Source organism: Trichosurus vulpecula, chromosome 2 (genome assembly GCF_011100635.1).
Source record: "Trichosurus vulpecula isolate mTriVul1 chromosome 2, mTriVul1.pri, whole genome shotgun sequence".
NCBI lineage: Eukaryota > Metazoa > Chordata > Mammalia > Diprotodontia > Phalangeridae > Trichosurus > Trichosurus vulpecula.
The window spans coordinates 333,273,363-333,298,531 of record NC_050574.1 but is presented as its reverse complement, the minus strand read 5'-3'; the positions used below and the strand labels follow the sequence as shown (position 1 = coordinate 333,298,531).

General features: G+C 40.9%; 1 protein-coding gene across 1 annotated transcript in view; it reads left to right on the top strand.

Moving 5' to 3' along the window:
- The window catches only part of PDIA5 (protein disulfide isomerase family A member 5), a 183,252-nt gene that overhangs the window by 91,481 nt on the left and 66,602 nt on the right, over positions 1-25,169 (top strand). The window contains exons 5-8 of the mRNA XM_036746296.1: positions 168-213; positions 5,500-5,592; positions 7,576-7,636; positions 13,107-13,174. Coding sequence (XP_036602191.1) covers positions 168-213; positions 5,500-5,592; positions 7,576-7,636; positions 13,107-13,174 — 268 coding nt within the window. The remainder of the gene's footprint in view (positions 1-167; positions 214-5,499; positions 5,593-7,575; positions 7,637-13,106; positions 13,175-25,169) is intronic.

Genomic DNA, 25,169 nt, shown 5'->3' with positions numbered 1-25,169 from the left:
AGGACCTCATCAGTACTAACAGTGAACCCACTAGATTGTTGTCATTTCAGATGGAGATTTTATGTTTTTAACTAACTGACTATGCCTGGGATGAAAAGGAAAACAGAATTGTGGCCCCGCCTGGCCGTGCTTTAAGTCTCAACACTTTTTTTTTCTCTTTTTGATAGGGATGGTGCATTTCACACTGAATATAATCGTGCTGTGACATTTAAGGTAAACCAAATTCTTTGATTTTTAGCAGGGGGTAGGAGGCTGAATTGCTGTTAAGTATTTGGCAGTTTTCTTTTTGAAAGGAAGCAGGGCAAATTTTACAAACAGTTGTTTTGAATCTCATAAAGGGGTTTTTCTTAAGCATCTCAGTAGAGTATTTCAGATATATATGTGTGTATACATATCTATATATCTCTATATAAATATGTGTGTATATATATATATATATCTATATATATATATATATATATATACTTAAAATTAGAATGATATAAGAATACAGAAAAATGGTCAATTAATCAGCAATTATATTGTGCAGTAGTGATATCATAGCACTGTTGTTACCCAATGGGCGGGGGCTTTTCCTTATGACTCTGAAGGCCTCCCTCATGTCCTGTACTCCTCTCCTCTTGTAATGACAACAGTAATAAAATACTTTAGGCCAATGATCTTGAGTACACATACAAACCATGTACAGGTTGCAAGTTACAGATATGTTGGCTCAGTTCCAACTTAGAAAATCAATGGTATCTAATCCAAACTAATCCCTATCCTTTTGTCTGGGTATTTCTGTTCAACCCAATTCTGCTTCAAACCCTTCCTCCCATCCCTCATTTTTACTTCCTTTCCAAACTCCATTTTCTCTTTCTAACTGTAGTTTCTATTTGTGACTAAGACTGAGTTGCCAGGTCTCTTTTCATTTAAAGCGTTCTCCTTTTCCAATCTCCTCTCCCAACTGGCCTGGGATCCCTTCTAATTCCATGGCACTCAGAGCCATTCTCTATCTCCTGACAGAACCAGAAGATTCCCTGTCCAAATAGTTCTGGTTATTTGTCCCAAATAAGCCATGTGTCACATGATTACTTATTGCCTGTTTGCAGTTGTAGTGAGGACTGATGATTTGCAAACTGTGTATCTAAGCCTGCATTAGACTCTGAAATTATCAGATGAATTATACTAATTGGTCATGGAAGAGCGTCAGCCTCCTCCCTGAGTCACATAACTTTGGCTGGGAGTTAGAAAGATGGCACTTGAGCTGAAACTTGCGCGAAGATAAGGATTCTGAGAATCAGAGATGAGGAAGGACTAAAAGTCAGCCATAAAGGAGGTCACATGCAAAGAGCCAGAGGCAGAAGATAGGGGAGTCCAGAGAACAACTAGTGGTCATGTTTGATCACTGACATTCAGAATACATGCAGGTAGGTCTCATGAAGTGAAGATGGAAATAGCAGGCCTGGTCAGATGGCAGATGACTCCAAACAAGCCTGAGGAGTTGATAGTTTATCTTAGATGCATAAGGAAATCATTGCAGGTATTTAAGCATGGACAGTAACACAGTCAGACTCTGCCATTGGAGGATGCATTAGAAAGAGGGGGTAAGTGGGGGCAAAGAGACCAATTAATGGCCATTACCATGATCCATGAGATAGGTCATGTGTCTGAACTACAGTTTATAATTAACATTGAAGTAACTTAAGTAGCTAGAGTTAACCCAACAATCCATATACTTGTGATGTGCTTTCTAAAGCTTAAGCACAAGATCAAAGAAAACAGAAAAGGACCTATATGTACAAAATATTTATAGTAGCTGTTTTTCTGGTAGCAAAGAATTGGAAATTGAGGGGATGCCCATCAATTGAGCAATGGCTGAACAAGCTGTGGTATGATTGTAGTGGAATACTATTGTGTTACAAGAAATGATGAGGGGGCTAGTTTGAGAAAAACCTAGGAAGACCTGTATGAATTGATGCAGAGTGAAATGAGCAGAATGAGTAACAGTGATAGTGTAATGATGATGAATTATAAAAGTTTTAGCCGTTCTGATCAATACAGTGATCCAAGATAATTCTGAAGGACTCATGATGAAAAACATTTTCTACCTCCAGAGAGAGAACTGATGAACTCTGCATGTAAATTGAAGTATAATTTTTCTGGCTTTCTTTATTTTTCTTGTTTTTTGGTGACATGGCTAATATGGAAATGTTCTGCATGGTTTCACGTATATAATTGATTATAGTTCTTGCCTTCTCAGTGGGTGGAGGAGGGGTTGGAGGGAAGGAAGGAATTTGGAACTCAAAATCTAAAAAAATTGTTAAAAATAAATAATAAATTGAAGAAAATAAATGTTTAATCTTAAACCCAGTATTTAACCTGCTTTCACCATTTCTTCCCTATCTGGGGCTTTCCAAAGTGATTCATACTCAAATATTAATACAGCAGAATCTTCCCTCCAACCCTGTTCAGACTGAAGTGCAAATTGGTCTAGAACTAATCTAGTCTAATCCTTCCCTCTTTTGCCAAGTTTCTCATGACTTTGTTTTGCCCACTGAAAGTGGGACTAATTGTGAAGAAAATACACATCTGCCCACCTTCTGGGGCTTCTAATTTGCTGTGTTACCCTCTCTTAGATTCCTCTTCTCAGCTTTCAAGTTTTCTATACAAGGCAACTTAAGCAGCAGCTTTCAATAACTTACCTTTCTAAACCAAGCTATAATTTAAGTGAGGTCTCCATAAAGAAGCTGGCTTCTTTTTTTAATGCTACATTTTAAAACATTTTTCATTTTACAGTTTGATACATTTTACATTGAAAATAGATGCTTTCCAATAAATACTCACACAGTCTCCCTTACAAGGTACCATAATGGAAAAAAAAACCATCATGTCTTGTATTGCTAGCGTTCCCAAAGCCTTTCTCCCTTTTGCTGCCGCAGAGTCCAGCTCAGACAAAAGATAGCAAAAACCGAACAGCGTGGGGTTGCATTGGATTCTTCCCAGTAATTTTGCAGCAGAGAATATGGATTCAAATTTCACTTCTGCCACTTACTGCCTGTTTGACCTTGGGCACATCACTTAACCATTCTTGGCCCTCAGTTTCCCTATCTGTAGAACGAGGGGTTTGGTCTAAATGACCCCACAGGTCCCTTCTAGCTCTTCCTCTGTGAACATATAATACTTGCCATATTGTGAAGACTTAACCCTAACCCACTCTGAGAGCACCTGGGAGATTATTATTTTTCTTTTCTCCCCTTATGAACTTTCCCAACCTCTACCAAGACACTCAGAGAGAGATCATTCAGCTTCATTTAAACAGGAATTAGCCTTGAAGCTCAAAAGATCATCAGTATGTTTAATTTCTTCAGTTAAAAGATGCCATTTCCTCTAGCCATATTTGTTCCCTTCTCGTGGCTGTGAAGCAAGGCTGTATTATCAGTGGGGGTGGGGGTGAGGAGGTGCAGGGGGAATGTCACCAAATACTTAACTGGGATATATCCTGAATGGCAAAAATGAGAAGGGGACTACATGTGCCTTCATGTGGTCCTGATTGAGGGAACTCTAGCCTATCTTTGGCTATGGGTATATAAGGCATTTGGGAGGGCTCAATCCAAGCCATGCCCTCTCATATCCCATGATAAAAGGGTTGGCAGCTGTCCAGGAAATAATCCCTTTGGCTCCTGTGGAAAGAAAGGTTGGTTCTTCTCTTCTGATGCCAGAAGGTACTTCACAGCTTTTCTTCTTTTGGCTGGATGGGAAAATTGAATGAATTAAGTCCTTCTAATTCTTGGCCCTCCTCCCTATTCTTTCATAACAGCTGTTTCCAGATAACAGATTCTCAAAATGAGACAAGTCTCCCTAAGGCCCTCTCCAGGAATTTACTAAGTGAATAAGAACTAAGAGTGTAATCCCATTTGAAGGATTCTCTCCTGTCATCCCCTCCTGCCCCAAGACTGCCACTGTTCACTGAAGCTTGCTAAAAAGGTGTCCTCCGAATTAGAAGGCTCTTGCTTGGGCAGATCAGGGAGAACTAAGGATTTTATCTTGCTTAACACCAAGTTTGGCATCTCTCCTAGCCTGGCTTCGAGGGATGGTGGTCCAGGTGACATTTAGCACCCTTACGTAGTTGCTGCTTCCCTCAGACCCTCACTGTCCTCTCCTTAAGGTTCTTCAGAGGAAAAGGAATAGCTTCTCAGCTGTCTGTTCCACGTTGGTGCTGGTGGACCAGGGCTGAAAGCAGATATACTAAATAATTACTATGTTTACTCCTTCTTTGTTACTCCTCTTTGCTGGCTGAGCTATATCATTATCAAGCATTTTGATTGATAGCCCATCCTATAAGTGACAGTGAATACAGAACCTCAAAGGATGCTTAGCCAACTGGCCTCCCTTTTCACTCAAGATTTAACACAAGATGGCTTTACTCAGTAGTCTGACAATGCAACTTTTGAGCTGTTGCTTCAGAAATGCTGGAGCATCTGTGATCAGTGTAATTGCTCAGACTGTTTACATGGCCCCCTATTACTTCATGCGTAACCTGGTGAAAACCAGGGGGAAGGCTGGAGAGGACTTCCAGCTGGGGCCTGCTGGTCCTTGAACTGTGCAATACCCCAAGGGGTAGAGAGAAGGGAGTGATCATGTCCCTTTCTTACTTGTACCTTTCAAATGAACTAGAAAATTAAGACAATTATTAAAATAATAGTCTCCCAAGTCATTTTTCATTAAGCATCTATCCTAGAATTAGAGATTTTATTTAGAGCTAGAAGGGATCTCAAAAATCATCTAATCCAGCGTTGCTTGTTTCTTTTATAAATACCTGAGAAAACTGAGGCCCAAGAGATTCAGTGATATATCAGTTCTTTATTACCATAAACCTTTTCAGGTGATAAGGTGCTAAATAATGTAGAGGGAAAGTGTTGTAGGCATAAACTTTTTTTTCAGGGAGTTTCCAGTTGGAGACATTGATACAGGCAGACGTGGAGAGGAGGGTATACATTAATTAACATGAGGCTAATATAAATACTAAACAGGTAACAGTCTGTTAAGATTACATAATTATGTTATGCATAGGCAGTCTTACTGACATAGTGAGTGGGAAAGAGTCATGCAAGTTTGCTGTTTAGACAGGGAAGAGTGGGAGTAAGGTGTCACCTCTTTTACAATTTTTAGGGGAGGCATGAGGAGATGAGAATTTGTAATTGAGGCATAAATGTGTCTTTCTGGTTTGAACTGTCCAAATAACTGTCTTGTTTTCTGTAGACACAGCCTACACATGGATCAGTTTGACCAGAGTGAGTGAAAGGGCTTGTTTGGAAAGCACTGGGTCTTCTTTCCTTTTTAAAAGACAAACTCAGCATTTGATCTTTGCTGTGCAATTGTATTAGTCATGAAATAAAACCTTATGGGTGACAAGCTTAGGAAACCCTTGTATGTACAAGGGAGAAGAGCAGGGCACTCTGAGTGTCTCACATCTCTCAGATAAGATGCTTTTCTTTCCTGTTTTCTTTTCTGTTTTAGTCCATAGTGGCCTTTCTGAAGGATCCAGAAGGAGCTCCACTTTGGGAAGAAGATCCTGAAGCTAAAGACGTTGTCCACATTGACAGTGAAAAGGTATTTCAATTTCCCCAAACTGAATGAGTTCTTATTTATATTGGAATGTATTTCTGTACTTGAGTCCAGGCTGTTGTGAGTCACTTGAGAATGAAATAAACAGAGTCAACTGAGGAAATTCAGAAAACTGAAATGCTACAGTATTTCATACTGCTTATGCTTTCTTCTAGGGGATTTGGCCTAGTGGGCCCTGTGGGTGGAAGTGGAGGGAAGGGGGTGGATCTTATGTGCTTATTTCGTTTTCTGAAATTTAAATGATAGAGGGTAACAGACTGCCTGCCATCTCTGTCTTTTTAGCTTGTTTGCCAATAATAGTAAGTTTATGAGGATAATACTGTGGGTGACATCAGGAAGGATTCAGTGATATCTTCTAGGAACAAAGCTTCCTTATGACAAAAGTTGGCCCTGATTTTTTTAAAGTAAACACTTTACAAATCATGCAAAGCAATGTTGGCATGTATTATGCAGTTAAGTGGGATTTTTTTTATCAGATTACATGGGACAAAACACTCAATTTGGTGCCCAGTTGGAGATAAGTGGATCCATACCTTAGCAGAGTTGTGAAGCAGGTGTCTAGCTGTTTCTGTGCTCTTCTGCTCTTGGTGATGACGTCGCTTATTTTAAGACTGCAGTGTCCTCTTGTTCTTTTATACCCTTTTCCCTATCAAAATAGTGCCATCGTGCGCTTGTTTTATTGACTGGTTACTCTTTAGAGTGAGTTGATTTTCTTCTTTGTGAGTTACATCTTGGGTTATTTGCATTTTAAACCTTTCATTGTGAGATAAAAGACATTGTTCCTGTTAAAGAAATTTCAAGCATCAGCAAGTAGGTAGAGAAAAAATTTTAAGGTGTCGTGTGTACCCTGACAGCACTTCAGCCTGATTTCATCCCTTTCTGGTGACTGTGATGGAAAGGGGCTAGGGGAGGGTCCTCTTGTGCTCCTTCTTCCCTGGCCCATTTCAGCTGCTGGATACATGTTCTCAGGACTTGCTAGAGATAGAAGATTAAGGATATTGATCTCTTTCTGGGATTGGAGCCTTCCCTTTGGTAAATCATCCCCTTACCTGCTTGCTCCCTTCCTTGCCTGAACATAGCTCATGGTCTTCCCTACTGTTCCTGACCTTAATCTCTTTGTCTCAGCACTCCTAAATATATATTTTGGGGCTTATTTTTTTAAATGTTTCCAATTGTTTATGTTGCTTTGATGATATTTTCTTGAAGTGTTCTTTTTCTGATGTCCTGAGTTGCATCCTCTTCTTTTGTAAAGGTAATATTCTAAAGTGAATTTAGCCCTAGTGGAATGTGGGTTACAGTTAGCGGCAAAGTCTAAGTACCCATACAGTTAACTTCCACTTACTTGATTTTGGCAAATGTTTCAGCCCTCATAGACTTCCCCCTGTTGTGAACACACTTATGGGTTCCCTTTCCTCATTGTCAGTTGTTTTAAGTTTCAGAGATGCGACCTCATTTTAATGTTAACTTATTCTGAACACAGCTGGGAAGATATAGCTGCTCTCCAGAAAGGTCAAGAACATTGGAGGGGACAATGGTCCTAGCTGAGAGAGCTTGGAGAAGTTACATAACTCATCTGAGTCTCTGAATGAAGTTTTCCCATCTACAAAATGAGACACAGCCTTGATGAAGCTGAAACTCCCTAAACCAAGTATCCCTTGTGTCTTGATTGTCCCTGTTTTGGATCATTCATGATAGCTCCCCAGTCCATTAGCATAGATACTTGGGAGTTATCTGATATCTCAGATATATATGTAACTGTGATCTTTCTTGGAAATTTCATCTTATGTAAGAAGTCACTCAGGCTTGGTAGAATGGATGCTGACATGTTTTCCTTTTGTACATATGTTAAGATAACTTGGGTTTTAAATTAAGCTTTGTGAAAGTTTGACTCTCCTCTTTTTACAAGTACTGCTGTACATGTTCTCTCCTATGTCATTACTTACATACATTTCTGTTTTTTCCTCTCAGGAATTCAGACGGATTGTGAAGAAGGATGACAAACCTCTTCTGATGATGTTCTATGCCCCTTGTGAGTGACCAGAGATCCGGCTTAGGGGACTTGGTTGATCTTTGGTTCCTTTCCCTGCCAAGAGCTGGGAGTGGGGAGTAGGCTTTCCTCAGATGCTTTCATTTATCCCAGAGGATCAACTTCAAGACTTAGGTTCTCATTTCCATCTCTTCATTTGTCTTCATTTTTCTTTTTGGCTATTTCTCTCTTCTGATACAATTCTCCCACCTGGAGAATTCAGAGCCTGTCATGCATTGTCTTTAACCTGTTTGCTCTGGACCCTTCCCCTTCACATCTGTAGCTCTTTCCTTTCTGTAAACCTGAGTATTTCTTTGATCCCGTATCTTTTTGCATACTTGAAAACACACAATTATTCCCCAGTTCAATTTGTTCTTCTCGTTATTGCTGTTCTTTCATTTCAGAAACTCTGAAGCCATACATGGGAGTTTCTTCTTCTGGGTGATCCTGCTCCTTTCACATTCCAAAAGACTTGTTTTATTTCAGGTCACAGCAATTAGTTACTTCCGTCCTTGAACTCACGATGTAAGGTGGTTGCTCTTGGATGCCTATGTTCCTTGGGACAAGAGATACCTTGTTACTGTATCACTAAGTAACCAGATAGAAAGTAAGAGTGTGCCAACGATGCCTGAGATCGGTGTGCTGGCGTGTAAAAAATGCTGGACTTGAGGACCAGGGAGGAAGCCAGGCTTGGCTCTGCTACTCATCACCTGAGCCACCATGGCTAAGCCACCTGGCTCCTCTGCAGCCTCAGTTTCCTCATCTGTAAAGTGGTTAGTTAATCCCTTCTAACCCTAACATTCGGTGTAATACAAGATTTTTAAAAGACATTGAAAGGATACGTACATATATCTGTGTGTGCGTATAAATATGGGAACGTGTGTTTGAGGAGATGGGTGTATTTGACAAATATTGTTGGGACATGGATATAAGCACTTGAAGATTAGCATTTTCCTGTTTCTCATCTATACTTTAAAGTCAGCTTCTTCGCTGAAGCCTTGTTCCCTTTTCATAGCCTTTATTCTTTGTGCACATAATCATCATTAGTATCTCATGTTGACTCTTAACACCTTACTTTGTCTCTTGGAGCTTGGCTGCTGTGTCTAACTGGGACCTGAGACTCTGCCTAGGAGGACAGATCAACTCCCAAGACCATCTCTTGCTGCCACTTACCGTACCCTGCCTTCTTGGTAGCTCTGGGCTGGCCTGTCTTCCACTGTGCTGTGCCCTTTATGCCTTTATGAGATTACTTCAGAGTATGCTATGAGATTACTTCAGAGGCTCCTTCTTTTTTTTTTTTCTTTTGGAGGGGAAGGCTTTTGTTTAACTAGTACTGGGTCATGAATCACAGGATTTAGAGTTCAGGTGTACCCTGGAGATCAGCTAGTCCAATTGTTCCATTTTATAGAAAATGGTGCCTGAAGATAGTAAGTGACTTTCCCAAGGTCACAGAAATACTAAGTTAGCAAAGCTGGCATTTGAACCCAGCTCCTTTGATTCCAAATTCCGTGCTCTTTCCATTCTACAGTACTTCCCTAGAACTATTGAGTACTTTGGTCCTGGAGCACCAATAAGAAATCCTCTGCTCCAGACTCCCTTTATTTTCTGGAACACCCCATTTCTACTTTCTAGGCTAACTTATTTTGGAAGACTTTATCAGCTGCCTTTTTTGAGAAATATTGTATACTCTTTGGATGATTTGCTTTGTTTTCTTTTTTAATATCATCAATCTTCAACTTCTCTCTATCTCTCTGCCACAGACTACCTTCCTGAGGGCCCATCTGGTCGTCCCCCTCCATTGGTGGCAGTGACTTCCCTTTATGCGATCCCTCTGGGTTTAGTGATTCAGAGCTTGGGGTGCAGGTCGGGTATTCTGAGGAAGTAGCCAGAGATAATTAGTTTAAGTGTAAACTAGATGTGTCTTGTTCCCTACTGAGTGGGTGTGCTCCTGATGCCAGATGAGGAAATTGGGAGGTAATAATGCTCTGAGATGTGTGAAGTTGGGCTGATTTAATCAGGACTACAGCCATTCTCTCTGGGAATCACCTCCTGAATTTTTCTGACAGGAGGACAGGCAAGATGGCGGATCCACTCTCAGAGGGTTCAACCTTATGATAAGAGAGCAGATGCTATTTCTCTTCTCTCTCCTCCTTATAAACCTACCCACAGGCCCTTTAGGGTTGACTTTTAGCAGCTGTCATTTTCAGAGCCTGGCACCAAAAGCATTCTTTTATCCTTCTGGTGGGAGCCCAGCTGCATCTCACCTTTACAGCCTCTGTTCTCTTCCAGTGGTGGGAAAAACCTGCTGGTAATCAAATAATTTCCCACCAAACCTCCCTAATCATCCGCATTGTTTAAACTATTCCTTCCACAGGTCTCCACTGTTCTTATTTGTGGTACAGACAGGGAGGGGGGGTCAGGAAACTCTCTCTTTGAACCTCAGCCAAATAATCCCTTCCCAGGATGGTCCACTGATATTCACTTGGCACATTTATCTAGGCTTATTTCCCTAGAGAATGTGCATCCAGCCGAGCTCACTGGTGTTGTCCATTTTTTCTTTCCTTTTCATCTTTGTGGATCTCCATAGTAGGGGCAGGTTCCCCAGATAATTCTACATTCTCTTTCCTCGCATTTTTCATTACCAAGATGATGAAGAATCAACCAAAGGACAAGTGAATAGTATAAACAAACATTTCTGAGATCTGAATTTTTAGAGGTGGTTTTTTTTTTTTTGCCCCTTTGCAGAAAGTTGATGCTGCAGCCTTTAAACAAGTGAGAATTATGCCTTTGTTCCCACCTCTCCTAGTCTATTTGGCTTAACATGCCAGTTCAGGAGGTGGTAGAGAGAAAAGTAGCAGGAATGACCACATGAACCATACCAAACATCATTCCTGGTAGGGAATTTAAAATGAAGAAACCTCTCATCACTTCAGATCAGCAGCCACTTTACACCTTAGAGAGTGGCTTAGGGCACTGAGTTCTTGAATGACTCACCCAGGATCCCACAGAGGTAGTTCTTGAACCCAGACCTTTTTCACTGTGAGGCCAGCTTTATCCACCATAGCACTCAGCTTCTTCTGTATCACTGAGTATTTGAGAATTTCAACCCTGCTCTCTAGGATGTACTCCAAGGTGAGGAAATTCTCCCATTTTCCTTATCCCACTCACTTCCTACTGGGACGTTAGCCAGAAGCCAGCCTTGGCAGAGCTGACAATGCTGACACATGGCCCCTTTGTCCCACTGTAGTGCATGGAGATGGGAATCTGCTGTTTGACACTTCGCACGGCTTCTTCTTCAGCTTCTGAGGCTATCAGACACTTCTCAAAACCTGTTTCAGCACAGCATCTGTTAAATTAGCAAGCAATCTGGTCCTTTAAGAACTGCCTGTGTCTGCAAGAGAACTGTCTCTTCTTTTGCATGATCATTGCAGAATACTTAATATGACTTAAGGGCAGGGGGAGTCTAAATGATGTCAAAATGACCTCTATGATTTATACTGTATATGTGATACCTGAGATTTTGGTGCTCTGTGAATCTCCTGGGGCTGGAGCTGAAATGAGGACTGTACTTTTTCTGCTCTCCAGACAATACAATATAACATTAGATAGACTTTGAGTTCCAAGGCTTCCCCAAAAGAAGAATGAGTTCCACCTATGACTTTGTTCAGCAAAGGACATCATAGAGTCCCAAAATGCTATCATGTTATATAAAGCCTGTTCCCTTCATCACCAGCAAGGTCTGTTAATATAGTCAGTTTTTTAATTAACCCTGCCAGTAGTAGGAGACAATGGTATAGATAATCCTAATTTCTAGTGTTCTGGAATACATGATGTAGTTTATTTTCCAGGCATATTGGGAAAGAGCCTTATCGATCATTTAGTCCAACTTCCCCAATTTTACAGATGAGAAAGGAGAAGTCAAGCAACATAACCAAGGTCACACAGCAAATTAGTGGTAGATCTAGGATCCTCTGATTCTTCCAGACTGAGGAGCCTTGAGTGGATCTCAGAACCATGATATCCAGTTCTCTTTCCTTTGTACCATGTGCCTTCCTGGGACCACTCTTTGTGTATCATTTTTTAAAATTTCTGTTAATGATGGAGAACAATGGTAGGGAGAATCCTAATTTCTGTTGTTCTGGATTACATTATTTGATTTTTAATGGCATATTTTCCTTCCTAATGACATTTCATTTAAGGTTATAGTGATGTTAGTGTGCATTTACTGAGCTATTCAATGGTCAGTGAGTGGACTAGACAGTTTAGGGAGCCTAGTTCAGAATTAAAATCATTCAATATAGTATTATGTTGGAGTGAATTGTTTTCTTAACGTGTAAAACCAAGTCTCTGAATATCAATTACACATACAGTTAATACCAAACAATTTAATAATTATTTTTTAACAGGTATTGGCTCTGTCAACCCAATGAGATAATTTTTTTTGGAGGGCAATTGGGGTTAAGTGACTTGCCCAGGACACACAGCTAGTAAGTGTGCCAGGTGTTTGAGGCTGGATTTGAACTCAGGTCTTCCTGACCCCAGAACTGGTGCTCTACTCACTGCACCACCTAGCTGCCCCAACCCAATTAGATTGTAAGTGACTTGAAGGCAAAAGAATATGCCTTACATTGTCTGATAGCATGGCGTACTAGAAAGAGAGCTGGCTTCAGGGTCAGGGTCAAAGGCCACCTCTTGACACATACTAGCTGTGTGACTCTGGACAAATCACTGGATCTCTCAGTACCCTTGCCACCTCTGAGACTATACGGTAGGGAGAAGGTGACAATCTGCATTGTTAGAGTTTCCTCCTGGGTAGTTCAATACGTTGATGAAATTCTAGCTCTAGACAGCCTTGTTGAACATGGTGCTGGGCACATAGTAGATACTATGCTAATACTTGTTGATTCACTTTCTAGAGATGGGGATAATAATAACAGGTTGTTGTGGGGTCAAATAAGATAATATTGGGGCAGCTAGGTGGTACGGTGAGTAGAGCACCGGCCCTGAAGTCAGGAGGACCTGAGTTCAAATCCAGCCTCAGATACCTGGCACACTTACTAGCTGTGTGACTTTGGGCAAGTCACTTAACCCCAATTGCCCTGCCTTCCCACCTTCAAAAACACCAAAACAAATAAGCAATAAAAACTAAATAAGATAATATTTATGGAGCACTTAGCACAGTGCCTGGCACAGAATAAGAGCTTCTTAAAAACTCCTTCCATACATCTTTCCCCTCAGGGGCTTATATGGCCTCAAGCAAATTAATCTCTGGTTCTCAGTTGGCTTGTCAGTAAAAGGGAGAGGTTTGAACTAGGTGATGTATCTTAATATCTAATATTTAAATTAAGTATTATCTAAATGTCTAAATCCCCAAAACTAGGATCTTATGATTGTATATGGTGGGAAGGAAGGGTTGAAGATAACGTCAGGTCATGGATAACCATGTTTGACTTTTCTCTTGATTGTGATGCAGGGTGTGCCATGTGTAAGCGGATGATGCCATCTTTCCAGCAGGCGGCCACAGAACTAAAAGGCACCCATGTAAGTGAGATACTATTTGCTGGGCACAAGGGTACAAGTCTGAGGGTCGGGAGTGGGGATGATGTATAAACAGAGGAAAGTGGAAGGATACATTTTAGGAAATAGAAACATTGACTCAGACCCTAAAGGTGCTCCGTCTACTGAATGGAAGAGAAGGCCCTTTGTACATTTAGTGTAATGCAGAGTTAAATGTGTTGTGTGGTGTGAGAAATCTCTCAGTTCTGCTAAGAAAAGACATTCTGGGGAGTCAGCAGCAGGCTGGTGCATAGCCTGGAGCCTGGGAGAGTCCACTGCAATCCACAAAAGGGTAACAGATGAGCAAACAGTGAGGAAAATGCAGAGTGTATAAGCAGATGAGGAATTGTCTATGGAATAGACCATTCCAGCAGTAGAAACCAGAAAGATGATAGTGACACAGTGGGGGAGGGGGAATCAGTCACAAGTGCATTAAAACAGCTAGAGCAAGTGGTCGGAGAATCAATGAAGATAGAAGGGACAGGCCAATACCAATCTAAGGTTAGGATCATGAAGTCATCTGCATAAAGATGATAGTTGAAGTTGTTGGAGTAAATGAGATAGCCAAGAGAAAGAAAAAGGGGAGAGAGCTAAGGTCAGGACTTGGGGATACCTTCACTTTAAGAAATTAAATCCTAAAGTCAGTAAAGGAGAAGGAACTATCAAAGAGATATGAGTAAAAGCAAGGAAACATGCTGTCTCTGAAGCCAGAGGAAAAAGAGAATTTCCAGAAGGGATGGAATGGTTAAGCAGTCAAGATGAGGACTGAGAAAAATCCACTGGACTTGAAAATTAGGTAATTGGTGATTTTTGGTAGAGTGGTGGGAGATCAAAACAGATTGCAGAGGATTAAGGAGAAAACGGACATATGGAACTGAAGGCATCAGCTGTAGACCACTTCTCCCAAAAGTTTGATAGTGAAAAGATAGGAGTAATTGAATAGGATGGATGGAGAGATAGAGCATGTTTATAAATAGACGAGAAGGAGCCAAGGTACAGGCGGAATTGGAAGGCGAAAGAAAGAAGCTGATGAATGGAGAAGGGTCCTAGAGGAAATGGAAGAGAAATGCAATCAAAAGCAAAAATAGAAGGATGAGCCTTATTCAGCATTAGAGATATCTCTTTTATCACCAAAGGGAAGGTTAGTGATAATGGTGAGAAGTTTTACAGAGTGGAGGACAGAAGTTGAGAGAGTTCATGGAAGTCTTTTCATTAAAATAGATTTAGCTGTCTTTTTTTAAGGGTATATTCAAGGGCTATGGTGAAGAGATTGACGAGTAGGGAGAAGGTTTAAAATGTGATCATAATCGACTTAAGGGAAATAAAGTTGGATAAGAAGCATGAGCCCTAGTCACGAGGTCTGTTTAGAGAACAGAGAATAACCTTTTTTAGTCTGGAGAATGGGGTAGACATAGGGGTGTAGTGGGGGATAAAGTTAGGCCATGTTGTGGAGGACCTTAGAAAATGTCGTCTTCCTCAAGCTTGGATTGGAGGATGAGACTAGAGACTGGCAAGTCAGTTAAGTGGTGGTTGTACTAGTTCAGTAAGGAAGTAGAAAGGACTTGAACTAGAATGGTGACAGTAAAAATGGAAAAGAAGGGTTGGATCCAAGGAACATTCTGATAAATTGTTAGGACTCAGGGATTGGCAGTAGGGGCGAAAAAGAGGGGAGGAATTAAGCGTTACTGAGGTTGCAAACCTGGGTGACTGGGAAAATAATGGTGTCAGTGAGAAAAATAAACATCAGGCAGAAGGACTGACTTGTTGGGGGTAGGGGGAAATACCATTTGGGGTGGTTGAGTTTGAGTAAAAGGTGGGATATTCGACTAACATATAGGACTGTAGTTTGGATGGAAACTCAGGACTGGAAATATTCATTTGGGAGCTATTCACATGGAGATGATAACTAGAGCTATGAGAGAGAATGAGCTCTCTTGGGTAGAGCAGTAAAGGAAGAAAAATAGGGCCAAAAACTAAACTTTGAGGAAGGCCTGCATTTGGGAGGAATTAAAAAGAAACATCAAGAAACAGCCAAATTTGGGAGATCGTTCTAAGAATTTCTCTCTCTGGTTGGTTAAGTTTTTCTTATATCTTTCCTACTTATTTTTGAGCCTATTTCCTCTTGCTTTGCCTCAGTGTTCATTAAGAACAACTAATCACTATCCCTTTCATGAAAATCCTTTAAATACTTAATGCCTTAGGTTTTAAGGTTGGAAAGGACTTTGGCAATCATCTAGTCCAATCTTTCATTTTATAGATAAGGAAGCACTCCCTGGGAAGTAGCATGACTTGCCCAGAGTCTTACAGATGGTAACTTAATTTTTAAAGTGCTGTAAAATTTCTGTTACAAATAGACCTATAAGCTCTTAAGTTTTAAGGAATTTGGCATTTCAGTTTTTTGGTTTTGATTCTTCTGGCATATGAAAACGAGGCATACTGGAGAACAAAGGAGGTGGAGTCATCAATCTAATTGACAAAAGAAAAAAAAGTATGTTCTCTGGGCCTCATGTTCTTCATAGTATCAGGTATAGTGAACGCTTATTTTGAGAAAAAGCCATAAGAAATGAGAATCCTCTCCCACCTCCTCTCCTTCCCTTCCCAAAAAACCCAAACAAGCCAGCAACTCATTGCATCCAACATTTTGCTCAGTGGGACATTGTATAAACCTAGTAGTAGTTTCTCTCCCTTTTTCTGATGTTTTAAAAATCATCTTCAGGTACTCAAGAAAACTGCAGCCTTGATTTAATTGAGACAAGCTTCTCCTCCTCTGTTAGGTTATTTCTTAATTTGCTTTGAGTTTTTCAAACAGCAGATTAGCCTCTTTCACATGCTACAATAATAGATGGAGGAATCAAAGCGAGAATAGTCAGAAGCTGTCTCGTGCTGCTGTCATGTTGAAAGAGTAATATACTTGGCAGAATCCCAGGCTGCCTTACAAGATGGGACATCTGAAGGTGCTCTCTCTATTCTGTAAGTGTTTTGTAATCTGGTCAGACAGCAGCAGAGTCCTCTACACTCAAATTTCTGCCTTTGAATAATGGGATGCAAGAGACTGGTAGCAACAGATTGGGTGAAGACAGAGCTCTTCCTGCCTTAGTCAAGTCACTCCCGATTATTTCTCTACTTGTACATTGGAATACACTGAGACTCTCGGAAACATCCAAGATGTCCTGGGTGCTGTTTGGTAAAGATGTCTCACAAAGACATGATTTGGGTTCAGTACCTGTTGAAGTCGCCTTGATGAGAATCTTCAGTCAGAGCCGGTTCTTCAGTTAAACCCAGAAGATGTTCCTGTTGAGTACTGTACGCCTCACACTTGTGGTGACTTTAAAGAGCCTCTCCTGTTATTTTCTCTCAAAGAGCTTTGTTTTTTAGTAACTGGCAAAGGACGTTTCTTATTAATGCAATCTACCACAGAATCTATACTTCTCTTTGATTCTTTTCACTCTCTTCTTGCTTCTGGAAGGCAGCAGCTATATTAGGAATTTTTTACATGACTTGTATCTTCTTGGTAACTGTCCCACATGTCACCCCTTCATTTTCCTCTCCATTCAAGTGAGCTTCCTTGCTCCTGTTTCAACAATCTGGCTAGCAGCTGCTGTGGGGGTGTAAGATCCACCAACAGCTAGCACCCAGAGAGCTGCCAGCGTGCTGCAAAAGCACAGGTTCTTTTGATCTGCTTTAATAAGGAAAGCAAGGTTAAAGGGGTTGACAAGCTTACTTTAATTCAGCACACAAATATCATTCACCTAGCTCAGGGGAAAAAGCCAGCACCCTGAACCTCAGAGCAAATTACAAACAAATTACAAACATCAACAGACAGACCAAATACAGATTCATGGTTACCAACATCTAGGTTCAGCCCGGGAGCTCAGAACAAGGGCTGGCCTAGAGTCACTCGAGCCACCACTGCTGTGGGTAAGAACTCCAAAGAATAGAAGGCCAACCCCTGGTTTTATATTTTTTTCAGCATCAGGGGTGAGTCACATGCGACTCACCCATGTGACCTAAAATCATCACAGAGAGGCAACTTAAACCCACGTTGTCTAAGAGCCTCTGATGTCCCAAACCTATCACTCAAACTCATTTGTAAACTAGGCCTTCACCTGAGTTAGCCCTGCCTTGGGCCCCACCTTGGTTACCAATCCACACCCACACAGGTTTTACACCTAATAGGGGTTTGAGCCTGGGGCTTAGCACCTAGTAAGGCTCAATGAAATACACTGAATTACTTAAAGGAAACAAACCAAACTTTTCAAGGGCATTTGTTGAACTAAGTGCTAAGAGCCCTTGCTTACCAACACAACTCCCGTCTGCAGACTCAGGCCTAAGCACTCTCCTCCTTTAGCAGGAAGTACAGGTAGGTGATTCATTTACCTCTCAATTCAGCAAATTGTCTAACATCTGCCCCAGCTTTGGCAGGTGACTCTCCTTCCCTTTCTTTTCACTTTCTCTCCCCTCCCCCCACCCTTTTACCCTTGAAGCTGCAGACCCAGTCACTGATTGGAACTCATTCCCCGACTTCCAACACCATTGTCTCCTTAATGGAGGCTTCTAGAAGAAGTCTCCTTGAAGAAAGGATTCCTTTACATTCTCTAGTCTTTCTGATAGTATAGCTCATATCCTCCTTGTCCCTGAGCCCTGGCCCTACCTCCTATAGTGAAAGAGCAGTACCCTAATGTTGTGAAGAAACAGATGCTTAAACAGAAATTTAAATGTTTTTTTTAATTGTTTTTCTGAAATACTGATCAGTCTTCCTGTAACTCTTTGTATATCTAGAGACTGACTGTTAATACATTTCCCTCTGGTCTTTTGTCTTTCAGTCAGCCAGTCAGTGAACATTGTTAAGAGTTTATTATGTGCTAGGCATTGTGCTTTTACCACAGGGACTAAGTAAAAAGATAAGGAAAATGGGAGAGCCATTGAAGGCAGCCATATTCACAAGAAGAGGAGCCAGTGGCGCCACCTAAGTTAAAAGAAGTACAAGTAATTAGGGGTACTCTCAAGAGTAAAGATAAGAATGTGGTTATAGTTTGAAAATATCAAGCCTAGTATCATTTGCCTTTTAATGAATCCGGTGAGACTTTGAAAACTTAATAGCTTCCTTGTTTTTGTTTGCACTAAGATCCCTGAACACTGTATGCTTGTTTCAGGGACAGGAGGACGGCAGATAAGCTATGAGACTGGGTGGGCCAGGAAAGCAAGAAACATAACCTAGTTAGACAGTCCAGGCCCTAACGGTGAAAAGGGAAGCACCAGGCCAAAAAGAGAAGAAAGGGAAAGAAGTGAAATGGGCAATGACTTGGGACAAAGGAAAGCTGGCCAGGCAAGGTAGGTAGCAGCTCAGGGCATCATGGTGCTGGCAGGCTGTCACTAGGGATACTTTTTAAATTTTGAGACCTGAATTCTCTCCCTCCCTTCGCTCCCCTCCCAGTGAGAACGCAAAGCAATATGATATCAATTATACATGTGAAATCATACAAAACATATCTCTATATCAGCAGTGTTGCCAAAAAACCACAAAAACAAAATAAGAAAAATAAAGTGAAAAAGTATGCTTCAATCTCACTCAGAGTTCATCCGTTCTCTCTCTAGAGGCGGGTGGCATTTTTCATCAAGAGTCCTTCGGAATTGTCTTAGATCGTTGTATTGATTGGAGTAGCTAAATCTTTCACAATTAATCATCTTTACAGTGTTGCTGCTACTGTGGACAGTGTTCTCCTGATTCTGCTTACTTCGCTTTGCTTCAGTTCGTTTAAGTCTTCCCAGGTTTTTCTGAAACCATCATGCTTATCATTTCTTGCAGCAGCATTCTATCACTGTCATATACCACAGCTTGTTCAGCCATTCCCAATTGATGAGCATCCTCCATGAGAGACACTTTTAAAAATATACTCATTTATTTCCTTGTGCCTCTAAAGTCTGTCCCTCCCTCTACATCCCCCACCCCCACCATTGAACAAAAAAAAAAATGGAAACCCTTGTTATTAACATACACAACCCAACAAAACAAATTCCCGTGTTGGCCATGCCTAAATATGCATATGTTTGTCTCTGCATTTTTAAGTTCATCCAGTGGCGTGCTTTATCTTTGGTTCCCTGGACAGTCATCTTGGATTGACAGGGGTTCAAAGTTTTTCAGGGTTGTTTTTCTCTATCATGTGATTGTCATTGTTCTCACTTTGCTCCGCATCAGTTCCTAAGAGTTCTTTACAATTTCCCCTCCAGTTCTTTCCATTTAGTCATGTGTTATGATACAATATAATGTATCCCATTATATCCATAGACCATAATTTGTTTAGTCATCCCCCAATAGGAGGACAATAAAGGACACTTTTAAATGTGACTTTTTACAAATGTACATATTTTTATTGACAGAAAATTCTGCTTTCTGAGGCATGTAGGTATTAAGCCTGTGGATAGTAATATAACAGGGAGAGCAATTGCTTTCCTGTTGTGTACAAATGCTAGGTACCAGGGTTATAAAAATATCCCTGGGAATTTGCAGTGGCAGGAGGTACTGACTGCCCATAGCTTCCTGCCCAGGGCCTGGCCTTCTTGCTCTCTCTGCTGTGGCCCAAGCCCTAGCTCCATCTGGTCCATAGTAACCACCACCAGTAGTTCAGAACTGGAGGATTGCCCATTCCCATCGCCTTACAAGTGGAATAGACAGTGTAGGGAGTAAAAAAAACTGGCGGAAGGGGATTCTCCTTCTGCAGCATCAGGAGGTGGGGCAGACATGTATTCCATGAGTTCCCAAGTTAGAGTTCTGCACTCATTTTTCTGTAGAAATGCTGCTGCATTTTATGGCACAAATAGCCCTTTGTGAGTTATACTAAAATCTTAGCCACCATGCATCACCTTACCTATGGATTTTAGAAATGCGTTCCTTTTGAGGACTTCTTGTGTAGAGTGAGCTTCTGACTCATGTAGCCCCTTATTATTAGACTCTAATGTATTCAAGTCTGCTTTGTGGCTAGTGTCCCATGCTTGTTACCCAGATTCCTTTTCTAAATTCAAGCCCTGTTGTTTCTCATTCTTTATTATCCAGTTTCTTACCTCTGACCTTCCCTCCCCCCATTTTAGAAAACCAGCCTCCATGAATGGGTTCCTGATCCCTGCTTCTGGCCCACTCAGATTTTTTACCTCTTCCCTGTATGACTGGCCTAATTTTTAAGCCGTTGCCTGCCTGTTTTCCTCATCTACTTTTTTCTATTTGACCTTAGCCACTCTTTAAAATGTCTCCTGATCCCAGACTCTTAGCTGTTTTGTGACAAGGTCTGGGTCTAGTCTGTTCTCATGCCTAATGACTATCTGGCCTTCCTTGTCTTGCTTAGACCCCTGGTTCTGACACTTTCTGGACAGTGAGTCCTATGGACACCTTGGCTCTTCTGTAAATCTTCTGGAGCATATCTAACTTAAGATATTGTTAATAAGCAAGTTGAAATCACAGGATGGCCATCTTGTTGCTCTAGTATGTAGATATTTATCTGTTACCCCCTCCCCTCCTTGCCCTTTAATGTCCCCTGCATTGCCTATTAGCAAAATGAATGCTCAATTGCTCCCTGTCTTCTGTAGGGTTCCCCATGTGTTATGGTTCTGTGTGTCACTCCTATTTTGATGCTTCTGTGAAGAACTGATTGAGGCATTATTAGAGTTTATTTCCTCTTGTTCGACTGCCCTTCTAGCACATTTGCCCCTTTGTCTCTAAGGGCTTCAAGACTGTGCTTCACTCATTCTTGTTGCTTAGATCTGTGACCCATGCGCACTCTAGTTCTAAAGGAATTTGTTCAGTGCATGTCTACTGGATAAAGAATGTGAAAATCTCAAAAATTTTAAACCTCTTCCCAGTCTAGAAGCAATAGCTTTAAAAAAAAAAAAAGCTCGATCAAATTTTTCTTAATCTTCAAATTTCATCTAGTTTGCAAATGAAAATTTTCCATCTGGTGAATTGGTTGCAGAATTTGATTAGTTAAGGAGGTTGATTAGATAGTTAACCCTTTCACTACTTCTGGTACTGCAGAAACAGCAGTCGAAGGAAGAGGACCTGTGGATCAAGAGCTGGAGTCACTTGTACTTTCTTAATTGAAGGTCTTCACAGCCATCAGATATTTTCTAATGCCTCCAGCACATTTCTTATATATAAGTATGTGTCTAGGCATCTTAGTAGCAGTTGAAAATGGATGTTTATTTGACAACATTTGCAGATCATGGTGGTTTTTTTGGCTAGATATCTTGCAAAATGGAAATATTTCCACATCCTAAAATTGCATCTCACCATTTTTTCAAGAGGATGGAGAAATACAGAATTAGTGACTGGCTTGCATATAAACACTAAGCTACAGGATGGAAAAAGCATTCCAAATTTAGTCATTACATCCCCTCAGAATTAACAATAAACAGTCTTACTGATGTGTTTGGGTAAGTGATTTTGCAGCAAAACATTTAGTTATGATGTGCATAATTTATGAAACCATGATATGCACAGTTTAAGAATTACCAGTTTAGATAAATGTAAACTCTTCATTTTAAATAAAGTATACTCTTCCTACCTCTTATAGATAGGAGTTTTCCAAAGTTTTGTCCTTATCCCTGCTTTTCTCCTCTGTGGGCTGTTTCTCTGTGTTCTCCTACACTCCCACGGTTTTAGCTTTGGCTTCTATTATGGATATTCTCCTAAATATTTAACTCCAGGTCCACATTTCTAATCCCTGCTGGAAATTTTCACTTGAGTGTCCCACCAGTACCTCAGAATTTATCTAAGATTGTTAATGCCATTTGCCATTGACTACACTGGACTGGTCAGATCCCCTTGTCTGGCCACCCCGAAATGGCTCCTTTTTCCTCCCTCCCGTTTTGGCAGGAGCTTCCTTGTTTTCCCAGGCACTCGGGCTTGAAATGTTAGAACTGTGTTTTCTTTCTTCCTCTCTCTGCATTGCTCTACCCCATTAGTCACCCACTCTTTTTAGTCTTCCTTTGCAGTGTCTCTCAAATCTGTACCTCTCTTTCTATTTTACTGGCACTATCCTTGCTTATTATCTTAGTTCTGAAGTATGTAACAGCCTTCTCCCTAGTCTCCCTGCTTCTGGCTTCTTCCCTCCAATCCATATTGCATGTTGCCTCCAGATTCTTTAGCCATGACATTGATTATTCTGTTCCCTGGCTCAAAAACTTTCACTGGCTGTCCATTTCATACAGATTATAATGCCTTTACTTCTTAAGCCTGTCATTCAAGGCTTATTTCTTAAACCTGTCATTCAAGGCTTTTTTTATTTTTGCAACTTTGTATCCCATTACTTTCCTGCACATCCCTTTTGTGGCATGCAGACTGGACTACACCGTTCCCTGAACAAATCTCACTTTCTTGTCTCAGTGTCTTTCCTCTTGCTATTTCCTTTGCAGGCAGTGCCCTCCCCACCAAACTCCTATATGTCAGGCTACATCTTATCCATAAAGTTTACCTTCCTTTATGCATCCAATACTTGTTTCTTTCCTTTAGATGTGAAGAGTGCTTTGTACCATGTTAGGGTACCACATCATAGTTATGTGTCCACTTGTCTCAACTCCTTCACCATCACATAGTAAGTTCCTTCAGGCTCAGAACCAAGTTTCAATGGCCTTTATAGCTGACCCAATAGCAGCACACAGCAGTTGCTCAGCAAACATTTGTCAGATGGAGACTCATTCCAAGTAGTTCGGAGAAATGCTTACTTCAGGTCAGGAAAGCAAGTGGAAGGGTTTAAACAGAACTTGAAGGATGAGTAAGATGTGGCAGAGAGGAGAGAAGAACGTTCCAGGCAAGGGAAGCAACGTGAAGAAAGAGACAAGAGGGTACAAGGCATGTTTGGTGAATGTAGAATTAAGAGTGGGAAGGCACCGTGCAGAGATCTGGTCCAAGAGCCCTTAACTTTTTAGTGTGTGATAGACGGTCCCTTTGGCAGTCTGCTGAAGCCTACAGGGCCCTTGTCAGAATGTTTGAAATTGCATAAAATAAAATTACAAAAAATCAATCATATTGAAATATAATTATCAAAATATTTTTAGAAAACAAATTCATGTAACCCCCAAGCTAAGAACTCCTGGTCCAGGCCACTCCCCTCATTTTACAGATGAAGAGACAATGAAAAATTGTCAAGGTCACACATGTAAGAGGTAAAGCTAGGCCTTGAACCCAGGTCTGCCCAGCTCCACATCCATTGTTGTTCCTCCTGTATCTCATGGCTCCCTAAGGGGATAGAACCATAAGGATTGAAAGTCATCTTCCAATAGTCTAAACACTTGCTCAGTGCTATAATACTCTACACTAAAAGGGTTCTTAATCTGGAGTCTGTGACCCTTAAAAAAAAACCAAACTTAATAATTGTTTTTTCAATATTATTAGTTCCCTTTGCAATCCTATCTATTTTAGGCACTTCAAAACATTTTCTGAGAAGGGGTCAGTAGGCTGATTCACTGCTGCCAAAGGGATCCATGACAAAAATAAAAAAAGATGAAGAACCTCTGCTCTACAGTATCTCTGACACAGGGTAAAAACAGTTTGGATGAAGAGGAGAGGTCATTTAGAATGGAACAGCCACAGCCAACTTAGGTAGGCTGAGTCTCATGAATTAGTCCTTAAAAAAAACCGCAAATATGAAATTAGGTGAAATGTTACACAAGGTACAGTTCAATAGAAACAAAGTTGAAGAGGCGAGTTTTAGAGGGGAGAGAAGAAAAGGAAACTAGGATAGAAAGGAGAATTAGATGAGCTTGGAAAACACATCACAAGACTTGTCAAGAGCGATGATTTAAAAGTGATGGCAGACTTCAGTTATCCAGACTTCTGCCAGAATGTACCCAGGCTTTGTTTTACTGTCACTCTCTTCACAAAAGGCAGAACATCTGCTAACTGACTTCAATAATAATTTCATTTTTCAAAATTGGGAAGAATAAACAAAGGGCTAGGAATTCTGTTTTGGATCTGCTTCTCCCCAGCAGGGAGGAGCTTATTGCTGGATATAGTTAGCTATGCCTACCTAACTTATAACAGAGGAGAGGAAGGCCACAAGTATCCTTAAGTACACCCTCAATTTGAGGAGAGATTTTGGAGAACCATTTTATGGACAGAGGCTAGTCCAGGCCATATGGCAACTCTCAAGAAGGAAAAGTCTGAAGGCACAAAGGGAGACAGTTTCAATGAGTTAGAAACACAGGGAGACGTATAAAGGAACCAGTGTGAATACATAATGATCTCACCAACCAATTTAGTATTTTTGTTTGTTTGTTTTTTAAAGATCTGTGCCGGAGAAGGAAACAAGGGCAGGAAAGACTATGAATAAAAAGAGTGGCATAGTACTGCCAGAATAGTGTCAGGAGTGCTGAAGCTCAGCATGAGCTAAGGCTGGTGAGGAGAGAGGACAATTAAAAAGGAGGCCTTGTTTTAGCTATATTGGGAGAAAGGATTAAAGAAGAAATAGGACTGCTTTTCGGGGTGGGTTGGATGGTGGTGACTAACAACAAAGAGAATGGAAAACTGCTTGATACCTATTTTCTCCTGTTTTCTCTGCCAAAAAAAAAAATGACCAAATTTTCCTTGAAAAAGCAAAAATTGCTGGTAGAGATTTGATGCCCAAGATAAGTAAGGTGATAATAAAAACACTAGGAGGCAGCTAGATGGTTCAGTGGGCAGAGCACTAGGCCTAGAATCAGGAGGACTATCTTCCTGAGTTCAAATGTGACCGCAGACACTTACTAGCTATGTGACCCTGGGCAAGTCACTTAGCTTCTGCCTTAATCCACTGAAGAAGGAAATGGCAAACCACTCCAATAACTTTGCCAAGAAAAACCCATGGATAGCATGGTCCATGGGGTCATAGAGTCAGACATGACTGAACAACTGCAGAACACAACAGCAGACAGAACACTAACTTCCTAGAATGAATTCATGTCACAAGACGCAGATGAACTATATTCTTGGGTACTGAAGGAGCTGACAGTTGTG